The 22,078-nt window shown below is 36.7% G+C and overlaps 1 protein-coding gene across 1 annotated transcript in view; it reads right to left on the bottom strand.

The window, feature by feature from the left end:
• The window catches only part of myo18b (myosin XVIIIB), a 47,713-nt gene that overhangs the window by 11,436 nt on the left and 14,199 nt on the right, over positions 1–22,078 (bottom strand). The window contains 27 exon segments of the mRNA XM_026274360.1: positions 725–808; positions 1,391–1,507; positions 1,578–1,691; positions 2,770–2,931; positions 5,541–5,645; positions 5,754–5,864; positions 6,008–6,208; positions 7,358–7,481; positions 7,594–7,748; positions 8,877–8,942; positions 8,944–9,002; positions 9,094–9,199; positions 10,035–10,154; positions 10,385–10,474; positions 11,279–11,422; positions 11,736–11,864; positions 13,536–13,601; positions 13,829–13,938; positions 15,575–15,725; positions 15,809–15,992; positions 18,330–18,477; positions 18,555–18,675; positions 18,761–18,841; positions 19,684–19,876; positions 19,960–20,050; positions 21,003–21,173; positions 21,264–21,408. Of these exon segments, the coding sequence (XP_026130145.1) occupies positions 725–808; positions 1,391–1,507; positions 1,578–1,691; positions 2,770–2,931; positions 5,541–5,645; positions 5,754–5,864; positions 6,008–6,208; positions 7,358–7,481; positions 7,594–7,748; positions 8,877–8,942; positions 8,944–9,002; positions 9,094–9,199; positions 10,035–10,154; positions 10,385–10,474; positions 11,279–11,422; positions 11,736–11,864; positions 13,536–13,601; positions 13,829–13,938; positions 15,575–15,725; positions 15,809–15,992; positions 18,330–18,477; positions 18,555–18,675; positions 18,761–18,841; positions 19,684–19,876; positions 19,960–20,050; positions 21,003–21,173; positions 21,264–21,408 (3,348 nt within the window).

Below are 22,078 nucleotides of genomic sequence, written 5' to 3'. Positions count from 1 at the left end.
CATTGCAGCATTTAATTATAAATTGTTTCTATATTCCTTTCTTTATCAGTCTACATTATTATTTATAAATTCATTTATTCATTTATTTATTTATTTATACTCAGTACTCAGTTCACACTTATCTTAAGTTTATAACTTTTCTCAAAATTCTTAATTTACATTTCGTAGTTTAGATTTTTTTTTTCCACTTTAGGGTTAGGGTTACTAACATTTTGTAAATTTCTTGATAAAAAGTTATTAACTCATAATTGTGAATTTGCATCTCACAATTATGACTTTTCACAGAATTCTGAGTTTACATCTAGTATTTAAAAAAACAAAAATCCTGTGAATTCTGTTTATATTACACAGTTCTGACGTTTTTCTTGCAATTGCGTGTTTGAATTAATGTAAAGATTAAATTTTTGATTAATGTAAAGATTGTTAGATTAAAAGCACTATTATTCTATATATATATATATATATATATATATATATATATATATATATATATATATATTTTTTTTTTTTTTTCTATAGGGAAACAAGCTTGTTTTACTTCTGATGGCTTTCTTAACTATTTTGCATTATTTCACGTTACTGCTTAAAAGTAGGAACTTTACTAACAGGAGCGCAGTACATAGTTGTAGTAAACTGTGAGTCGGCCCATGTTACAGTAGTATGTTGAACGTGTGAATGGACATCTAATGCCTCGCTCATCTAGATCTCAGTGTGTCTGTCTCACCTCCTCCTGTAGGGTCTGTCTCTGTTTCTTCAGCTCCTCCATTTCAGCCTGAAGCTCTCGGATCTGAGAGATATCACTGGAAGACTGGGATAAACAAACATGTTTGGTTGGCTTCAGGATATTTTACATAACCTCACGCACATCAGTGCTGGAGCAACTACTTTGAAAATGTTTGTCAAGATAGTTAGAAATATTAAATGAATGCAACTACAACTCCTTTCATAGTCTGAATCCAAATCTAATGGGATCAAACCAAATAAAATCTCACTGGATAGTCTTAAATTCTTCTATTTACTCATTTATTTTCTTTATTTTTATAGCCAATAACCTCAGTAATTTAAATGTTTATTTTGCTATAAAAATGAAACATCTAATGATGTTGCCCAAGGACTGGAAACACTATTAAGTGATGACTCAAGTGAAAGGATAAACCTTTTTTTCACCAGTTGAAATGAAGCAGCCGTTTAGCAAAATGAATCACCGATTTACTCAAATGAATCAGACTTGAGAGCGAGGATGTTTTAGGAGCGTGTGCAATGCAATGTGACAAATGAGAGCATTTTTGTCACGCTTCCTGACTGTGTGATGGGGAAAAAACAGCTGGTTATTGGAAAAGCTGCACTATTTTGAAAACAGCTCCCCGAGAGTGATGTGACTCCAGCAGACCTGAGCGATGAGGGCTTTGTGCTTCTTCATGAGCTCGTTCAGATCCTCCTGGTCTTCCTCCAGCCTCTTCATCAGGTCCGTCCTCTCGTAGCGGAGCTGAGCCAGCTGTTCATCCACCTGAGACAACAGACAGAGGTAAACCCGAGCTCAGCCCTTTGCTCCTCTCACTTCATGTCTCGGGCCTCACCAGGCTCTTCTGCTTGCAGATGCTCTCCAGTTCGATCTGAGCGTTTTCCAGCTCTGCAGCCAGCGTCTTCTGTGCACTTTCAGACTCCAACCGTCTGGCTTCACTGTCTTCCAGCTAGAATACACATAGACAAATGTCAAATAAAGGGGAACTACAGAAATATAGACCACTAATGGCTGTAGGACAATATCAGCATAAATCTTTATTATTTTTTAGATGACTTTGTATTGACAAATTAATATATGCAAACTTACACTACCGCCAAAAAATGATGAATAATCGAGTTCTTGAAACAAGTCTCTTCTGCTCAGCAAGGCAGCATTAATTTGAAAAATAAATAATGCAGTAAAAACAGGAGTATTGCTAAATATTGTTTCGTTTTAAAACAATAGGTTTCTTTTTTTAATAAATGTAGTGTATTCCTTTGACGCAAAAGAAGAAATCCTTCTAAAATGCTGATTTGCTGCTTATGAGACATTTGTTGTTATCAGTGTTGAAAAAAGTATTATTATTATCTTTTTATTTTTATTTCCACCAGCGAACCCTCTTAGGCTGTTTTAGGAAGGTGTTTTTCACCAGGGAAATGCTAGCACTATTTTAATCCGTGGCTAACGTGTTCTAATTGGTCGGTTGTGTATTAATCTTAACTGTCAATCAACCTGTAAAGCAATAAAGGTGATTTGACCCATTAATCTTCAAAAAATAAACATAGGCCAAAATGTAATCAAGTAGGCAGACATCACAGCTGCTGAAGGGACATGTCTGACATGATAATGAAGCAATAAGGATTTATGAAACCTAGAACATTTCTATACTTTTGGAGGGCACTGAACATGTACAAGCACTAGTTTTGTTTAAATACTGTTAAAGGTTAGTTGAAATTTGCAGTCAACTTTTATTTCATTATATTAAGTGACATTTTATAGGTTAAGATGCTTTACTAACTGTGCTAGGGTTGTGTGAGATGAACCTTGATTACCTGCATTTACAAAATTAATTTGTTTTAATTATTTAATTTTGGCTTTTTAATGGATGATTGAGATGTACAGAAAACAGAATGGTCAATACTGAATACTTTTTTTAAAATATAATTATACCGATACCGATAATCAGTATCGGCACCGATAATGCAAAGCTGTTTAAATCTGTGCGTTTGAGCCATGCTGTGTGGATTATGGGATGGCAGAGGCACCTGGCAGCGCAGTCTCTCAAGCTGCTCCTTGGCACCGGGGTCGTGACCCTGCCCGGGCTGTTCAACGGTGGACAGCAGCAGCTGGGCATCATTGAGCAGGGCATGTGTGCGCTTCAGATCCCGCTTCAGCCTCTTCTCCACGTCAAAGTCTCTGTGGCCCACCTGAGACCAGAAAGAGAGATCTATATATCACACTGAAGCACAAACTGAAAGCCTTAACACTCACATTAAGAGAGAGAGAGACAGCATTCCTGGATAACGGTGGTGACTTTTACACCATAGGAACTGAATAATGATGCTGGACATGTGAACACAACTCCTGCCTGTGGACAAGTACAGTAAACCCCAGAAGCTCAAGAAATCATTATGACTTCAAATATGATCTGATTTCTGAAGAATGTGAATCTCAAATTAGTGCACGACAGATGTGAGCTTTTTAAGGGCCAATATACATATACAGAAATCAGGATGGTCAATAGCCATTATAATATAATATAATATAATATAATATAATATAATATAATATAATATAATATAATATAAACAGACAACATAATTTATTGTAAGACCAGCAATATGACTCATTACATTTAATGACAACATTTACTAAATATTATAAGAAAACAATGAATCTTTCTTATATTATTTTACATTATAAACAAGATTACCAGGACATCATACAAAATAAGATCAGCAACACATAGAAAAACCAAATTTTATATATTATATTAAATTATATTATATTTGATAATCAAATTATATTATATTTGTGACCTTGGAGCACAAAACCAGTCTTAAGTTGGTGGGGTATATTTTTAGCAATAGCCAAAAAAAAAAACGTTGTATGGGTGAAAATGATTGTTTTTTCTTTTATGAGGTAAAGTAAAGATCATGTTCCATAAAGATATTTTGTAAATGTATCAAAACGTAACACAAATATATCAAAACTTCATTTTTGGTTAGTAATATGCACTGGACAACATTTAAAGATGATTTAAAGTATTTAGATTTTTTTGCATCCTCAGATTCAAGATTTTCAAATAGTTCTATCTCGGCCATATAATGTCAGATCCTAACAAACTATAGATCAATTTTCGAAATTTCGGTTTTGTGGTTCAGGGTCACATATAAGAACAGCAACATGATTCATTAAATGTATTAAATGCCTATAATTACTAAATATTATACTAATGAATCATCCTTCTATTCTATTCTATTCTATTCTATTCAATATTATATACTGTAATAATATTAGATACAGAGAGAAAAATCATCATGCACAATAAGTCCAGCAATATGTATTAAAAACATTATTCATTAAATTTCATGAATGGCCGGAACATCTTGAAATCTGAAGTAATGCTCAAGGAAATAAGTGATATATTGGGAAGGTTGGGTTGGCAGTGAATGCACATGCTCTGGAAAATCAATTCATGCCTGAAAACCAGGTGCTTACAACATCCTCTTACTGAATACCAAGCTCATTTTGAGCAGCAGTGTTAACGTGCAGCTCGGGTCATAAACCGGGGTTGTTTTTAACAGCAGCAGACGAGTAGCTTCATCATATCGATCTTGGTAGTGATCACTCGTCCAGAGCACAGTTACATTACAGAGCTCACGACATCCCGAGGGCAGGACATTCAGGTCGAACGCGTGTACAGTATCTCTAAAGTGTGTAGCTGAGTTTAGCACAGGGCACACGAGTGAGAACACGTCTAATGGTAAAAGAATCCCATTATGTAAAGACTGCATAAATGTTATGAACATAAAACAATGTCAATGGAATGCCCTTATGATATTTATAGCTGATAAAAGTTCCCACAGTGTTCAAACATTTCATTTTTATGTTCGATATGTTCTGAATGCAGTTGAAAGAACATCCTTCTAAATAAAGGAACTTGAAAATTAAGGAATAAAGTTTCCAATCATTTCTCTCATGTTCAAATAATGTAGATAAAGCAGTATTTTGTACTTTCAATAATAAATGAACAATTTGAATGTCGACATCATTAGAGCATATCTTCCAAAATACAAAAACAAATCCTAATTTTTATATTTTAGAAATATTAATAATGAAAAACCATATTAAAATCATATATATATATATATATATATATATATATATATATATACACATACAGTGAAACAAGTATTTTAAGTTTAATTTATATACACACACACACACACACACAAGCATACATGTGACTTTTTTCTTTTTTATTTGACCCTGTCCTCATTTTTAGCATCCAGTCACTTGCTGAAGGATAAAACTAAGCCCTGCCCTACAGATTCTTCTCTGAAGTATGTACCATTTTAGAAGTGAAATTAGATAACTAATATAATTTCATGCATTCAAATGAAGTTGAAAATGTTTGCTGAGCTTTAATATTCCTACAAACAAACTGTAATGAAGAGCACTGACAGATGAGGGGAGAGCTGGGCTCTTAGTCTGGTCTGTAGTGCTCTTATATCAGTACAGAGAGGAACATGACAGCTTTACAGATCCTCATAAGCCCTGATGCGACTAGAACTCTGTGATCTATCAAGCAGCGCGTCTAACCAAATGACCCACATACTGTAGTTAATACATTTCATGCCTGGAATGCTATGAAACTTACAGCGGTTGTTAACAGTGTGTGCAAGCAAATGTTTCAAATCTAATAACATATTATACAAGATAATATAATATAATGTTTATATTTTTAATATATAGCTTTGTATAACCTTGTATAATGTATAACCTTTGTATAGGTTTTGTGTGTGTGTGTTACCTGTTCACACAGTGTGGCAATCAGCCCCTCTAAGTCATGCTTCTCGTGAACCACCATCTGTTTTTCCTCGTATTCCTGTTCCAGTTGCATCTCCAGCTGTCGGAGCTGCACACACACACATACACACACACACACACACACAGAGAGGAAAGGATTTTTGAGACACGGTTGTAAGGTGGTCTGTCGAGCTGTAATTCATTCTGCGTCCCTCACCCGTCTCTGTGAGGACTTTTGCACGTCCTCCAGTTCCTCTTCCTTGTCCTCCAGCTCCTTCTGGTGGATCTGCTTCATCCTCTCCATCTCCATCTCAAAGCGAAGGTGCATCTGTGCAGAACAGAGTTCAGATGGCCTGTTTGTGTTACAGCGTCTTTAAGACTTAAGTAAATGTGGGAGGTCACATGTTAACGTGCTTATGGTTATTATGTCACAACCTTTTCAATAGGTCAAATGTTCTTGCATTACTGTACCTGCTCCTGCTGTTTGATTCTGGCAGTCATCTGGCTGATCTCCTCCGAGCGCTCCTTGTCTCTGGTCTCCAGCTCACGGAGCTTCTTCTTCAGTTCAGGGATGGAGTCGGAGGTGAGGTGGAGCGGGATGCTCAGGTCACGGATCTGAGCACACAGTTCCTCCTTCTGCTGCTGCAGGTGCGTGACCTCCACCTGACTCTCCTGAAACACACAAACATGATCATACACACATCATGGAAAAGTAAATACACAAATACATCAACTGCATAATGTGCAGGAGCAAAAACACATACAAGACAAACATCAATTGAATTCAACAAGTATCACACACACAAAATCACAAACAAATAAAAATACAAACAACGTCAACACAAACAACACACATAAACATGCTTATACACACACATACATACACAAACAATTATACAAACAAGCTTGTCATAAACAAAAACTGAAAAGCAAATATACATGGCACAAACACAATAATGCACGCATCATACAAACAAGCTCAAATGCAAAAACATACATAACAATAATAAACAAACGTAAAAGCAAATACACACAAACTTGAGCAAAAATATACAAAAACAATCACAATGCAAAACCACAAAAAACAATAAACAAAATACACACAACAATGCACAAAAAAAAACAGACACATACACACATAAAAAAGTAATCACCACAACAGGTCACAAACATATAAAAATACACACAACAGCGAAAACTAAACACACACGATAAATGCATAAAAACAGAAATTCACAAACACACAAGTTTTACACACACAAAAACACAATTATGCAAACAAGAACAAATGCATAAACACAAAGCAATCAAACACACACACACACACAAAGTACACACAAAATCAAATGCACACATGCAAAAATTGCACAATGATTCAAAAATACAATCACAGACACATAACCATACATAAACACATACATATTCAGATGTATACAAACACCCAAACAGAGCGCATAAACACAACAACATATACACACACACAAGGCACCAAAAACAAACAATTACGATCACAAACACACATCACCAAAAACACATAGAGTCATCCGAATAGATAAAAGATCGTAATGTAGATATAAATGCGTTCATGTGTATTTCCCATGTATTGACCACTGACCTCTATCAAAGCAGTATAAACTTGACACATTCATTCATTCCAATGATACTGTATAGTTATATAATCTGATGTATTCAAAGCAGAACTTTTCTCCTCTGCATATTTGGGATCTCTGGGGACTCGTTCAGTTTACTGACAGAGGACACCCGGAGTACACGGGCACCATCACAGATGGTGGAGACTTGACCTTTGACCTCGGCCAGTACCTTAAGTGTCTTGCGAAGGGTGAAGATCTCTGCACCGAGGGTGGTATTCTCCTGGATGGCTCTCTCCTTCTGCTCCCTCTCATTATCAGCCTGTTCCAGTGCCTGGGTCAGTTCACTGTCAAACCTACACACACACACACACACACACATGCCAGACAGGGCTTGAGAATGCATATTCAAGCAACCAGTGAGCGTGGCACTGAAATATTAATATATTATATGCAAATGAGACAGACCTCCTCTGTTTCCTTTCCAGCTCGTGAGCGCGGCCCTGCAGGCTGTCTGTCAGCACGCGGGCGTCCTGAAGGTCAGAGGTCAATCGCCGGCTGAAACGTTTTAGCTCTGTCACTGAGCGTTTGGACTGATCCAGCTGAGACTGCAGTTCCTGGACCTGCCACACGGAGGAGACAGAGAGACAAAGAACATCTGTGATATTTTATATCTGAGCTCTTAATTTATTCAGTATTTCATTCTCTGCATAATTAACCAAACATGATTGATTATTCATGTATATAGACTTGGTCAGTGTTAAATAAATGGCATACATTAGGGCTAGTCGTCAGAAGAACTGTATGCATTTGAGTCCGGTTTCATAAATGCTTGTGTTCTCTTAACAGTAGCTTAGCCTTCAATTTAAACATTTTTTTTTGTGAATTAATAATAATAAATAATGCTGTGTTTAATATTTTTTTTTTAATCGATTTATTTTAAACTCATATTTTATTATAAAAAAAAACACACACACACACTAACATATCTCTTATGCTTTTTTATCTATAAAATAAAAGTTCATTACATTTTATTATTTATGTATTTTACATTTTTGTTGCTTCACGAACTGTGATTTTATCATTTCATAATTGTATATTTTATTCAAAACCCTTTATATTCTATAATGCACAATAAATTACTGATAAGACAGATTTTTAACTGTAGATAATTAATAATAAAAATTATAAAAGTAATGTCAATGAACAAATTGTACCTTATATTGTGTGACAACATTCCCCACTGCATGTTAAATTAGCTGTATATTTTTCCTGACCAAAAATGAAAGAAATATAGATTTGTGTGTGTGTGTGTGTGTGTGTGAGTGGTGAAGACCTCTATTTGTTTTGTATTGTATACAAAATCTGACTTTAGTGTTATTTTATTAATAATTAAATACTATAAAATTAAAAATTAAATGAAAAATAATTAAATAATTAATACATTTAAAATAAAATTATAACTTGAACTAGCTTTCTTTTTTCAGTTTTCATTTAAATTTTAGTCTAAGTTTTCGTAGTTTTGTTGTGCTTTTGTCATTATATATATATATATAGCTTTATATTTATTTCAGGTTCAGTCATTTTACATCAACATAAACAAAAAAAAATGTTGTTAGTTGCAAAAACAATATTTCTGAATATCATGTGATTATACTAAAGTTTTTAACTAATATGCATATTTTGTTTTAACTTCATTTCAATCACTGAAATGTTAATAGATGAAGTTAACTGTAAGAAAACATTAATACCTTTGAATCCAGTAGTTGACGGGCCTCTTTCTCACCCTCAAGTCTTTCCTCTGACTGACGCAGGCGCCCTGCGCAGGAACTCCACCTCCGTCTGCGCACATTCCAGCTGCAGCTGCAGCTCACTTTCTGCGTGCACATGCAGGATTCACACACACCCACGCAAACAGTCATTATCTTTCTTCGCCAGCATGTTTGATTGCATCTAAGCCTGTCTTACCTGTCGCCACTCCGCTGAGAGCTTCTTTATTCTTGACTTTCTGTTTTTCTTCCTCTAACTGCCTCTCGAGGGCCTCCAAAGACACTTTACTCTGGTCCACACGACTCTGAGACACAGCACAGAATAAACACGTGTGCCTGACGCGCATAATTCAACAGGAAACACAGCGGTGAGGCGTTCAGGACAATATGACAGGCTATATGTGGAAAAGCATACTTATCATACTTTTTCTGCATTACACAAGCATGTATAGTGTGCAAAATATGCACATTTTTATACGCATGGGATACATTACCTACAGTACTAAATAAGCTGAAATGTGCAATGTACAATAAATTATTAGTACTTTATACCACAATGCCCTTTACTTGATCTTACATTTATAGTGTTACATTTCTAGTGTCATTTCTGAACCAGCCACAGTTTTCATTGATTCATCGCTTTCTCGACTCATTATTTATTTGGACTGTGAGAACAAAAGGTCTTTATACACAAAGTAATTAAAAAATACAAAATATCTTATGAAAAATATAGATCTATTCATTTAGTTAAACATGATGTACTAAACTAACGTAAAATGAATAAAAACTATATAGACAAAAAAACTTCAAAAAAAAAATAACTAAAAATGTAAACAGAACATAAAAAATAGACAGTAATAGTAATTTTTTTTTGATACTAAAACAACCCTGGGTTGAGCACATTGCATTGTGGGATGCAGTACTTTAGAATAGTATAGTATAGTATTTGGCATATATATACTGTATAATCTGTCTATACTTATCTACACATTTATCTACATCTATATTTATCTAGTTATATAGATAGATTATGATATGGAGTAAATATACTATATGCAACCTATTATTTTTGGTATGTGTTATCTAAAAGCTTATCTAAAAGAAAGAGCACTATGGAGACAAATGATGGGTGGGCTGTACCTGCAGTTCCTTGTTCTCTTTGGCGAGGCGCAGTCTCTCTGTGCGCTCAGAGTCTAGAGCTTGACTCATGGCCTCCCCTCTGAACCTCTCATCACTTAATTCAGATACAACAGCCGTAACCTGCACACACACACACACACACCATCATCTGTCAATGTCTCAAGAGAAGAGCCGTTCATTCATCAGCGGCAGTCATATGACAGAGATTAGAACTTCACCAGCCGATCACAAGCAAGTTTGTGTTAATATGCTTTCACTGATGAGAATTCATAACTAGACTCCATCTATCTATCTATGATTTGACAGTATCATTTCATGTGTGGCTCTGGGGGCACGGCACAAACACATACCTTGGTCTCCAGGTTGTCTGCACTCTGACGCAGCTCATTTCTTTCTTTCTCTGACTTTTCCAGACGTCTCCTCAGAGCAGTGATCTCCTCCTGAACAACAGAATGTGATACGATTATAATGGAGTGAAACGAATCTGATAAACAACATAACACAGTCTTGACAGCCAGACAGACAGCCAGACAGCCAGACAGACAGCCAGACAGCCAGCCAGACAGCCAGCCAGACAGCCAGACAGACAGCCAGACAGACAGACAGACAGCCAGACAGCCAGACAGACAGCCAGACAGCCAGACAGACAGCCAGACAGACAGCCAGACAGCCAGACAGACAGCCAGACAGACAGCCAGCCAGACAGCCAGATAGACAGAAGGATAGATAGATAGATAGATAGATAGATAGATAGATAGATAGATAGATAGATAGATAGATAGATAGATAGATAGATAGATAGATAGATAGATAGATCGACAGACAGACAGACAGACAGACAGAAGGATAGATAGATAGACAGACAGACAGACAGACAGACAGATAGATAGATAGATAGATAGATAGATAGATAGACAGACAGACATACAGACATACAGACAGACAGACACAGACAGACAGACAGACAGACAGACAGACAGACAGACAGATAGATAGATAGATAGATAGATAGATAGATAGATAGATAGATAGATAGATAGATAGATAGATAGATAGATAGACAGATAGAAGAGAACAAAAAATCTAAAAGAAATTAAGTAAAAATTGGACAATTGCACACAGAGAAATATATTTTTCATTTTGTTGCACACTTTAATTTCACAACTATCACTGTACAGGTGATTATTGGACAGCTTTATTATTTAGATGTTTAAATATGATGTATATTTTGAACATGTCAGTACCTCTTTGGATCTGAGCCGCTGGTCATCCATGTTGATGTCCAGCAGGGGGCGCACTCTGCACAGCAGCTTCCACCAGCTCCAGCTGGCCACTGCAGTGAGGACTCGCACATTTCTCTGAATACAGCACACTGCCATCTGCTGAACCTGATCCCAGACCAGCACTCACATTAGACACTGAATCAGACCCACACGGACACAACTACACACAAGACTTTAGCACTATTACGATTAACTCCATTAGAAGCCATATTTTACACCTCTCCAAGAATTTAAGTTAAGTTAATCAAGTAAAATTGCAGCAGAGATGTCATAATTTTGTTTGACTGTCTATTTTACTTCCTCTCACTGAACACTGGGTCCCTATAAAGAGAAACATCACTACAGAGAGTCATCTCTGAGCTTATATCCACAGATCTATAAACACTGGCTGTTCTAGCAGAGGACAAAAGAGACTCACCTTCATGCGGCGGTATTTCTGGCGGCACAGATGACCCAGACTGGACGCTTGAAGCTGCACCAGCCAGCCGCTCAACAACTGATCTCTCTGCTGATCTAAAGACCTCAGGACACCACGCTTCATAAACACCTTCATAAACACACACATCAGAGAGAGAATGACCTGAAAACTTCAGAAGTGTAGACTGAAATAAAACCTGCGTTTGTTATGGGTACATCTTGATTATTAAACATAGACAGATAGAATGATAGAACGATAGATAGAATGACAGACAGCAAACAGACAGACAGACAGAAAGATAGATATACAGACAGACAGACAGACAGACAGATAGATATACAGACAGACAGACAGATAGATAGACAGACAGACAGACAGACAGACAGACAGACAGATAGATAGATAGATAGATAGATAGATAGATAGATATACAGACAGACAGATAGATAGATAGATAGATAGAGAGAGAGAGAGAGCGAGAGAGAGACAGGTGACCGACAGACAGACAGTTAGATAGACAGACAGACAGACAGACAGACAGACAGACAGACAGATAGATAGATAGATAGACAGACAGACAGAGGGCCCTATTTTAACGATCTGAAACGCAAGTGTCAAAGCGCGAAGCGCAAGTAACTTTGTGGGCGGGTCTCGGTGCTGTTGCTATTTTCCCGGCGGGATAAATGGCTCTTGCGCCCGGCGCAAATCTAAAATGGGTTGGTCTGAAGCAGCTTCATTATTCATAGGTGTGGTTTGGGCGTAACGTGAAATAAACCAATCAGAGCGTCATCCAACATTCCCTTTAAAAGCAGGTGCGCAAGTTCCATTATGGATTGCTATTATTATGGCGTATTTACCAGGTGCACGCCAGGAGTGGTTCACAGCCGAGGAGACTGATGTTCTTGTAAGAGCAGTGAAAGACAGAGAAGTTGTGTTGTATGGGGATGGGAGAATAATTAGCCTGAATAATTTGTAAGCTAGATTTATGCTTATTTTTTTCACATCTTCGTGGCACACCACAATGATTTCCGTCATCTCATGTGTTAATATTTTTTTAGTGTAACAATTTATGATTTGCAAAAATAACTGTTGCATCTGTGTAGATTACATGAGCAAAGTGTATGCGCGTTGTGCACGCTATACATTATGGTCAAGCATGCGCCCTTAAAATAGCAGAATGAACAACGCGCAACGCGCCACTGACTTTAGACTAGGTTTTTTCTGGTCAGTGGCGCAATTGTTTAATGGAACAGCAAAATAGCACCAGGGATTGTTTGCGCCGGAACACGCCTCCTTTTTTGCGCTGAACCGCCCAGGGAGCGCAAGTTCATTCACTAGTTTAGCGACGTGCTTCTGTGGAGGGAAAAGCGCGCTTTGCGCGGGTGCAAAATAGGAATGACACATGCGTCAGTGTACAAAATCAATTGCGCTGGGTGCAAGATAGGGCCCAGAGAGACAGACAGATAGATAGACAGATAGATAGATAGATAGACAGACAGACAGAGAGACAGACAGATAGATAGACAGATAGAGAGAGAGAGAGAGAGAGAGAGAGAGAGAGAGAGAGACAGGGGACCGACAGACAGACAGTTAGATAGACAGACAGACAGACAGACAGATATACAGACAGACAGACAGACAGACAGACAGACAGATAGATAGAGAGAGAGAGAGAGAGAGAGACAGGGGACCGACAGACAGACAGACAGACAGACAGACAGACAGACAGACAGATAGACAGATAGATAGATAGATAGATAGATATACAGACAGACAGACAGACATGGATGACTGGCTCACCCTGCTTGCTCCTAAAACAATGCTTTTCTTGTCCAAATCCAGATCAATCAATAATTCCTCCACAGCCTGAAATAAAGGGATGCAAACACAACCAGACAGAGCTCAGGCCCACTTCTGGAACAGCAGCTCCCTGAATCAATGAGAGCTGTTCAAGCAAAACCTGGCTAATCAATAAACAAGTTAAGAAACAGGGAAATATATAACGTCATCATTTGATATCATTAAAAATAAATGACATTTTAACAGAGGGTAATGAGGTGCGTGTGCGCCTAGGTGATTCAGGACGTCCAGACCTTCCTCTCATCAGGGGTAATGAAGACAGAACCGTATCGCTTCATTATGGGAGCAGAGAGGGCCTGAAAACGACAGCGGAAATCACCCAGGGACATGTGCTCAGGGTAGCCTGCAACACAGACACAGACACAGAGACAGAGCTTGCTGTCTTTGAAAGGACATTTGGTAATTAACAATACAATAGGGGACCTGATTTTGGGGTTTTACGAGGAGAACTGCTTTATATGTTCAGTATGTTTGAGATGTGGCACACAACCTGAGCAATCAATAATGACTTTACCACAAATGTTTAAAATCTCCAATCTTAAAGAAACATTTCACCCAAAACTGAAAATATACTTACCCTCAGGTCATCCAGGATTTGGATGGGTTTGTTTCTTTATCAGAAAAGATTTGGAGAAATGTAGCATTACATCACCAATGGATTGTCTGCAGTGAATGGGTGCCGTAAGAATGAGAGTCTGATAATAGCTGATAAAAACAACACAATAATCCAAAAGTAACCTGCACCAACCCAGTCCATCATTTAACATCTTGTGAAGAAAAAGCTCTGTTTTTTTAAGAATCAAATCCATCATTTACATGTTTTTCACTTTCACAAATTATAATGGATTCCATAAACGAAAATATTGCTTTTTTCAGTGAAAAGTCGTCTCATCTGAATCAGAAGGGAATTATGCACACATATCTGTTATTCCCAAAAGCGACAATTTAAAGTTAAATATGCAGCTTTTCTCTTCACAAGACACTAATTGATGGACTGGAGTGTTGTGGATTACTTGTGGATTATTGTGATGACTCTCACTCTGATGGCACCCATTCACTGCAGAGGATTCATTAGGGCTTTTAACACTGCTTTACTTCCAGAACTAAATATACAGTATTTACGATACAGTAGGACGATTTTGCGCTACTTCCCAGTACCATTTAAAGGGTTGCATTCGCACCAACAGTGTGTACTAGAATGTACGTAACCAGTCGACAGCGATGTCATTTGTGCGCAGCGTTCAAAGAAGACCAATGTTAACAACAGGAGTGTGGAGGACGCTGTGATCGGAGCTGTGTTTTTATTGTGTCTAGCGGGTTTCACAATAATGAACATGGAATGTCGAAGTATACGTAAAGCGATTGAAAGAATGGAGAGAAGGACTAAGAATCTCTGATGACAACTGGCAGTGCTACATCTGCTACAAGTGCCTGCACTTCAGCATCCGTACACTTATTGCTGTTCATCATACTTGCGAAATAAATTGACACAATGTTTACAGTGTGTTTACACATCGTTTTAAATCATGGCGTCTGGGGGCGTTTTTGAACGCGTCTGGCTAATCAATGCGTACTTACAATGTCACGGTTAGTACCAGTTGCACTAGTTAGACCCTGCTCTAGAGTAGGAGCTAATTTGGTTCTCAAAAAAAGCAGTCCAGTACTAAAATTGTATCTAGTTCCGGTGGTGTCAAAATGGCCAAAAGTGGGTAGCTTCACATTAGTTCTGGTACTATGGAAAGGTTTTGGTGGTGCGAAAGGCCGTAAGCAAGTGTTGGGAATTTCTCCAAATCTCTTCTGATGAAAAAACAAACTCATCTGCATCTTGAAAGGCCTGGGGGTAAGTAACGTCTCAGCAAATAAACTGATACAGAGATACTTGCAACTAATTGGCTTTAATGAAGTACAACAGAAGTCATTAGAGTCCCATACATGATTAGAAACAAACATGTATGAGTGTGTGTGTGTGTGTGTGTGACCTGTTCTGTACAGCTGCAGCGCCGGCAGCAGGTGTGTGGAGTGCAGCTGTACACGCAGTGCTGGGACATCAAAGCCACAGCCATCTGTCTTCACACTCAAACACTGCAGGAAGACCGGCCGCGCTCGCCGAATCAGATTCACCAGAGCGTCCTGCTCAGAGAGAGAGTCACGGAAAGAGTCGAGAGGATTTACAGACAAACGGCTTCTTAACGGCTGCCTCATTTGTTTCTCACCGCCTGCAGTTTGACAGCGATGCACTGTGAATGTCTCCTGAGGGCCGCCATCCCACTGCTCAGAGTCTTCCGCACCGTGCCACATCTCTCCAGAGAGCGCTGAGAGCCACCCTCCACACCACCCAAACCCCGGCACAGAGGCGGCACGGACGCCCGCCCACTGAACAGGGCCTTCACCACTCCACTGAGAAGAGGAACAAGAGGGAGAATGGGAGAGAAGTAATTTAGAGAGTTAATAGCATGAACCCACATCCATTTGGCTTCATAATTCGGTTTGTTTTTAATTAGTTAGGAAGCATTTTCATGTGTTCATGTGTACTCCAGCGAGGTTTACAAATGGTATGAAAGCCATGTGGCATGTTTCGAACACATGAACTACAGCATTGATGATATAAGTCATTGGTATTAATAAAAAGTGAATTATCAATAAAAGTGGTGCCAATAAAACCATGTGGTGCCACGAAAAATAAATAAATAAAACACAGATATAGCATTTACAGACATAGCTTAAAAGCATAGAATAACGGCAATAATTAATTATATTAAACGAAAAAAATTAAAATAAATTTGAAACAATTAAATTAAACGATGACATTTTTTTTTTTTTAAATTAACATTTATTCCTGTCCAGTTTAAAACTAGTATGAAAGAGCACTGGTGTGTTTTGTACACATAACATACTACAGTACCGATAACGTAAAAGTCATTAATCTTAATAAAATGTTGATTTGCTGTAACCTCTCTATTACTACAAAGCAATAAATGTGCCAAAGAAATAGTACATGGTGTCACTAGATATAGTTTAGAAAAAAAAATATCAAAATGCTTGTCATACAGTAAATATTTAAAATTTTATTTTCATCTTAATATTAATTTAGATTAAACAATTGAATGTCAAGTTAAATTCGTTTTAAATCATCTCTAGATATAGTTTGCAGAACAAAAAGCTAAATGGTAGAATTTATAAATATGGTTGGTAATTTTTTTTATTGAATGTAAGTAATACAATGCAATGTCATGTTATTTCATTTAATGTCAATTTTCTAAAGACACTTTCATACTAGAGCTTTTGCTCAAACAAACATCTGAAAACTGAACTTTGCAAATTAAAATGTGAAAAAGTTAGTTATATATTAGTTATAAATATAGGCAGTAATAGATATTTTATTTAATTGTATAATTTTATTTTAAAAAAAACAATTTCATGTGCACTCCAGTGTGGTTTACAGCTGTTATGAAAGCAATCTCGAATGGTTTGTACACACAAACTACAACAGAATTAATGTTGTATGCTTCATTTCTACAGAGGAACTGTTTTTAGTGAGCAGCTTGAACTCTTTTCATCGCTTGCTATGCATTTTTAGTAAAACTGAAAAAGAACAAAAAAGGAAAGCAAACAAACACTTTTTTCTAAAATTTGTCGACACTAGCCCTCACAATGATGCCGTCTGTATTCACACTTGTCTTTATTGTGGGACGTACGCATCATCAGCATGAATACAGATGTTTATCCCTGTTGCTAGGTTACAGTTCAGAAGAACAAGACACCAGTTTCTCTGTGTTTTTGAATCTGATTTATCACCAAAACTGAGCACACACAGCACTTGCTCTTGTCTGCTGGAGACGTAGTGCAAAAGATGCTTTCCAAGAGCAGTTTATTCAGTGACAAGCAGCTATGAGAAATGCATTATACTATATTAAGTGAGATGTGGAAGAATGCAAAAAAGATAATTCTGTGTCATAATTGTCCCTTCTGTGGTTAAGGATGGACTGTTGTCATACTAATTTACATAAACCACAAAAAAAGAAAAAAATTACATAAAAAAATTTCATTTTCTGAAATGAAACATATTATAAACTTATATAAATATTTTCTAATATATATTTTATTACATATATTGGTTCACATGAACCAAACATATTCAATATTTTAATATAATTAATATTTTAATAATACTCATGAAAAATGTAAAATTATCAACTTTCAGAAATACCTTTTAACATTTTATTTACATTTTGCATGATTAAATATTCAGGATTTTGCTTGATGAGCGCTTGAATGCAAGCACTTTTAGAAGTCAACCATACAGCACTGATGAAAAAAATAAAATAAAAAAATAAAATAAAAATAAAAACTTTTTTAACATTTATTTTAATTTGCAAGATCCAATATTAAGAATTTTATTTTAATTTTAAACAAAAAACAAAACCTGCACAAAATAAAAATCTAATAATCACCTATCTTTATAACATCTTACATGCATTTCCTTATGTTTTACTACCATTTTTGGTATTTGTTTTATCAATTATTTATAAATATCATACCTGCTATTTTTATTGGCACCTTTATATAAAACTGGATATTAATGAATATTTTAATATTATTATGAATATTTTATCAATACTAATGAATAGTAAATCATTAATAACTTTAACAATTTATTTTACATTTAATCGGCAAAGTTCAATTTTCAGAATATTATCTGTGGAAAATCGTCAGTGATCATCTGCAGTCTCTTACATTGAGGAGTTCTGCAGGAGGGAGCTGGCGTTAAGGACAGACGGGTTGTTCTGGACCTGACCGAACCAGCCTGAGAGATCATAGCGGACCGGATCTGAACCCATCAGGTGAGCGATCTCACACTGCAGAGGCTGCTCGCACTGGCGCACTGAGGAGCAAGCAAGCACGAAAGATGAAACATCTCACAAAACATGAAAGCAGCAGGACAGGATCAGGCTGGAGTACCTGTGCCACTGAAGAACTGACACACTCTTTCCAGAACTGTGCTCTCGGTGGAGCCCGGAGTGACCATCTCTTCATCCAGAACCCACAGGAGACCTCGAGAGTCGCCTTCTGGTCCTCGAACCTGAGAATGCACACAGACACTCGCTGTGAAACTTCCTGCGTGACTGACGAGTGTAAGAAGGGTGCTGAGGATCGGTGAGTGATACCTGCACTCCAGGCTGGTCCACAGCACACACCACCTCTGACGGACTCGTCTCCGGAGCTGTGAAATCCACAGCTACTCCCTCCTGTGAAAATCACCACCAAAGTTAATAATGACCTGAAATTCAAAATGTCTTTTCTTCTCAACTCCCCATTATTGTATCAAATAAACAGGCCAAAAAGATGCACTAAAAAGTTTTTAGATATAGTTGAACAAGCAACAAAATGACAGTAAAACATGCAGAAAAAAAGAGATCTAAATTGGCAAATATATATATATATATATATATATATATATATATATATATATATATATATATATATATATATATATATGGATTTATTACATGAATAAATCAAACGTATTTAAAATTAAATGAAATTAATCACATTCAATATTTTATAATAATTTATAATAAATATTATCAATATTTGTTTGAGGATGTGAATAATACTGCCAAAAAATTATATTTGGTGCCATAAAAAATAATTTTTAGATGTATTTATTTTTGACTAAATAGAAAAATGGCAGTAAAACATACAGAAATAAAAGTAATAGAGTAAGTATGGACAGGAATGTCATTTTATCTAGTATTTATTTAATTCAATTCAATTAAATCAGCAAGGTTCATATTCAACGTTTCTTCAAGTTGTCAATGACCAAAAAACTATTTTTTGGAGTCAAAAATATTAATTATGTGGTGCCATAAAAAACATCGAGTTCATTATGGTCTAACACACAGAAATAGAAGTTATAAATATATAGGAATGACACTTGAAATTATAACTATTAATATAAATGTTCTTTTGTTTTATACATCACTTAATATATTACTTTTTAAACAAAATTCAATTCAACTTAAATTAAATCAGCAAGGTTAATATTCAAAAGTAATATTTTTTGAGTGGTTGGGGGCGGTGTGTGTACCTGTGTGTATCTCTCCAGCGTGTGTGTGAACGTGTGGCTGAAGTAGTGCTCCAGCAGTCTCTCCTGTAAGTAGTTGTGACAGAGCTCAGAGAAGCCGGCGGCCCGCTCGACACCGCTGTGTCTGGGGTTCCTCAGGCCCGGTGTGTCCACCACGATCACAGAGGCCAGCGTCAGCTGCTGAGAGTGCAGCGCTCTGGAGAGAGAACCAGAGGAACAGTGGGAAACACTGCTAGATCACTCAGGACAGATAGAAGTGTCACTGAACAGTGTGTTTACCTGTTGATGAGAGACACAATAGAGGTGAAGAGCTCCTCATACAGACCAGCTGCCATCCCTTCCACACACTGAGCAGCACTCAGTCTGGGACCTGCAGCACACACACACACACACACACACACACACACACACACACACACACACACACACACACACACACACACACACACACACACAGGACATCCTTAATTAAATAGAGCTTGTGTATGATTTTGCTAATTACAATGTTTTTAAAATAAGTTTCTTCTGCTGACCAGGGCTGTGTTTATTTGATCAAAATATAATAAAAACTGTTATTGTTTTTACAATTTAAAATCCATCTTTTTCTATTTGAATATATTTTAAAATGTAATTTTTTCCTGTGATGCAAAGCTGAATTTTCAGCATCATTACTCCAGTCTTCAGTGTGACATGATCCTGCAGAAATCATTCTGATATATGGATCTGCTACTCAAGAATTTATTTTTATTTTTATCAATGTTGAAAATATTTTTGTGGAATCGGTGATACTTTACCAACTAAGAAAGATTAAAAAAAGGAAAGAAAAGAAAAATAGAATGAATACTTTTATTCAGCAGCGTAGCATTAATTTGATCAAAAGTCACAGTAAAGACATTTTTGAAACAAAGATTTATTTAAATAAATGCTGTTCTTTTGTACTTTTATTTATTGAAGAATGCTGAAAAAATGTATCACATTTCCACAAAAATGTTAAGCAGCAACAAGCAACAAATACAAAAAACCCTGAAAACATTTCTTAATAGAAGTCTATGATCTTATTAGATTTATTGGTTCTAACTTGGTTTTAATATGTGGCTTTCAGAAATAATTGTTTCTTAACTGATCACCATTCTGTGGTCAAATATCTTTTTATAATGATGCTAAACTGCTTAATAGCCTCAGTCCTCATTAACTGAATAATAAAAACTTCATACGAACAATATTTAATTCATTTGGTAAATATCCAAATACTAATAATAGCTCCTCTCTGAGATCTTCTCAGATTCTGGAGGGTTTAATAGAATGCGTTGTGTATTTCTGACCGTCCTCTGGTTCCTCTGCGGCGCGGCGCTCTCTGACGCCCCCGGTGGCTCTCTGCAGTATCTGCCTCAGGTGGTGTTTGAAGACGGCAGTGTGGAGCTCCTCTCCCTCACATCCCAAGATGGCGCTGGCTGTCTGCGCGCTGTCAAAACTCATAAACTGCTTACGGCCCACTGAAGCCATGCAAGAACAGAAAAACAGAGAGTGAAGACTCACCTAATACTTTTCGCTTGACAAAATACAGCCGTTAAGTCCTGATTTACCCTTGCATGTTCCTGCGACGCCGAGATGGTAGATTCCTGCCAAAACATGCCAAATGGCCTTCTGCTCATCCGAGGAGAATCCTAAAGTGTTCATGGCGGCCAGTAGCTTCCCAAAACCTACTGAAGCTCTCTGCTTTTCATCCACCTGAAGAGAAGGATGAAAAGCCAACTTCATTAAAACATATTTAAGAAAAGTTGAAATCAGAACAAGACACTTTTGAGTATTGGTGCTCATTTAGGAAAAGCAGGTTCAAGTCCAGTCTGTGGAAAGAGTACAAAAATATTCTGCTCAAGTTAAAGTACCATTACATTACTGCAATTTTACTTAAGTACAAGTAAAAAGTACCAGTCTAAAAATCTACTCAAGTAAAAAGTAGCTAATTTAAAATGTACTCAGAGTAAAAATTACTTTTACATTTTAACAGTGGGAGTGAGGCAAAACAAGACATAAAATGATGAATACTCATTTGAAATTATAAGAAATTAATTACAAAGAAAAAATCTATGTATACTTTAAATGTGAAATTAAAACGAACAGTATGTGTCAGGAAGTCACAGTTAATAAGTGAATTACTGCGATTGAACCAAATCATTTAAACAGTTGCTTATTTCAGGAACTAAACACTGACATGCACAGAACTGTGCTTTGGTGGCTGTGTTTGGAATTCTTTTTTGCTGTAGAAATAGAGCAGAAACAGGCAATATGGTGTCTAAAATGCAATTCTCTTAATTAAATTGTTTACTGAACTGCTGTAAAATGTAATCATGCTGATTTTTGGAGGAAAAAACTGCATTCATCAAGTGATACTGATTTA

This window comes from Carassius auratus, chromosome 10 (genome assembly GCF_003368295.1).
Source record: "Carassius auratus strain Wakin chromosome 10, ASM336829v1, whole genome shotgun sequence".
NCBI lineage: Eukaryota > Metazoa > Chordata > Actinopteri > Cypriniformes > Cyprinidae > Carassius > Carassius auratus.
The sequence above is the reverse complement of the archived record's forward strand: the minus strand, read 5'-3'. Positions and strand labels throughout refer to the sequence as shown.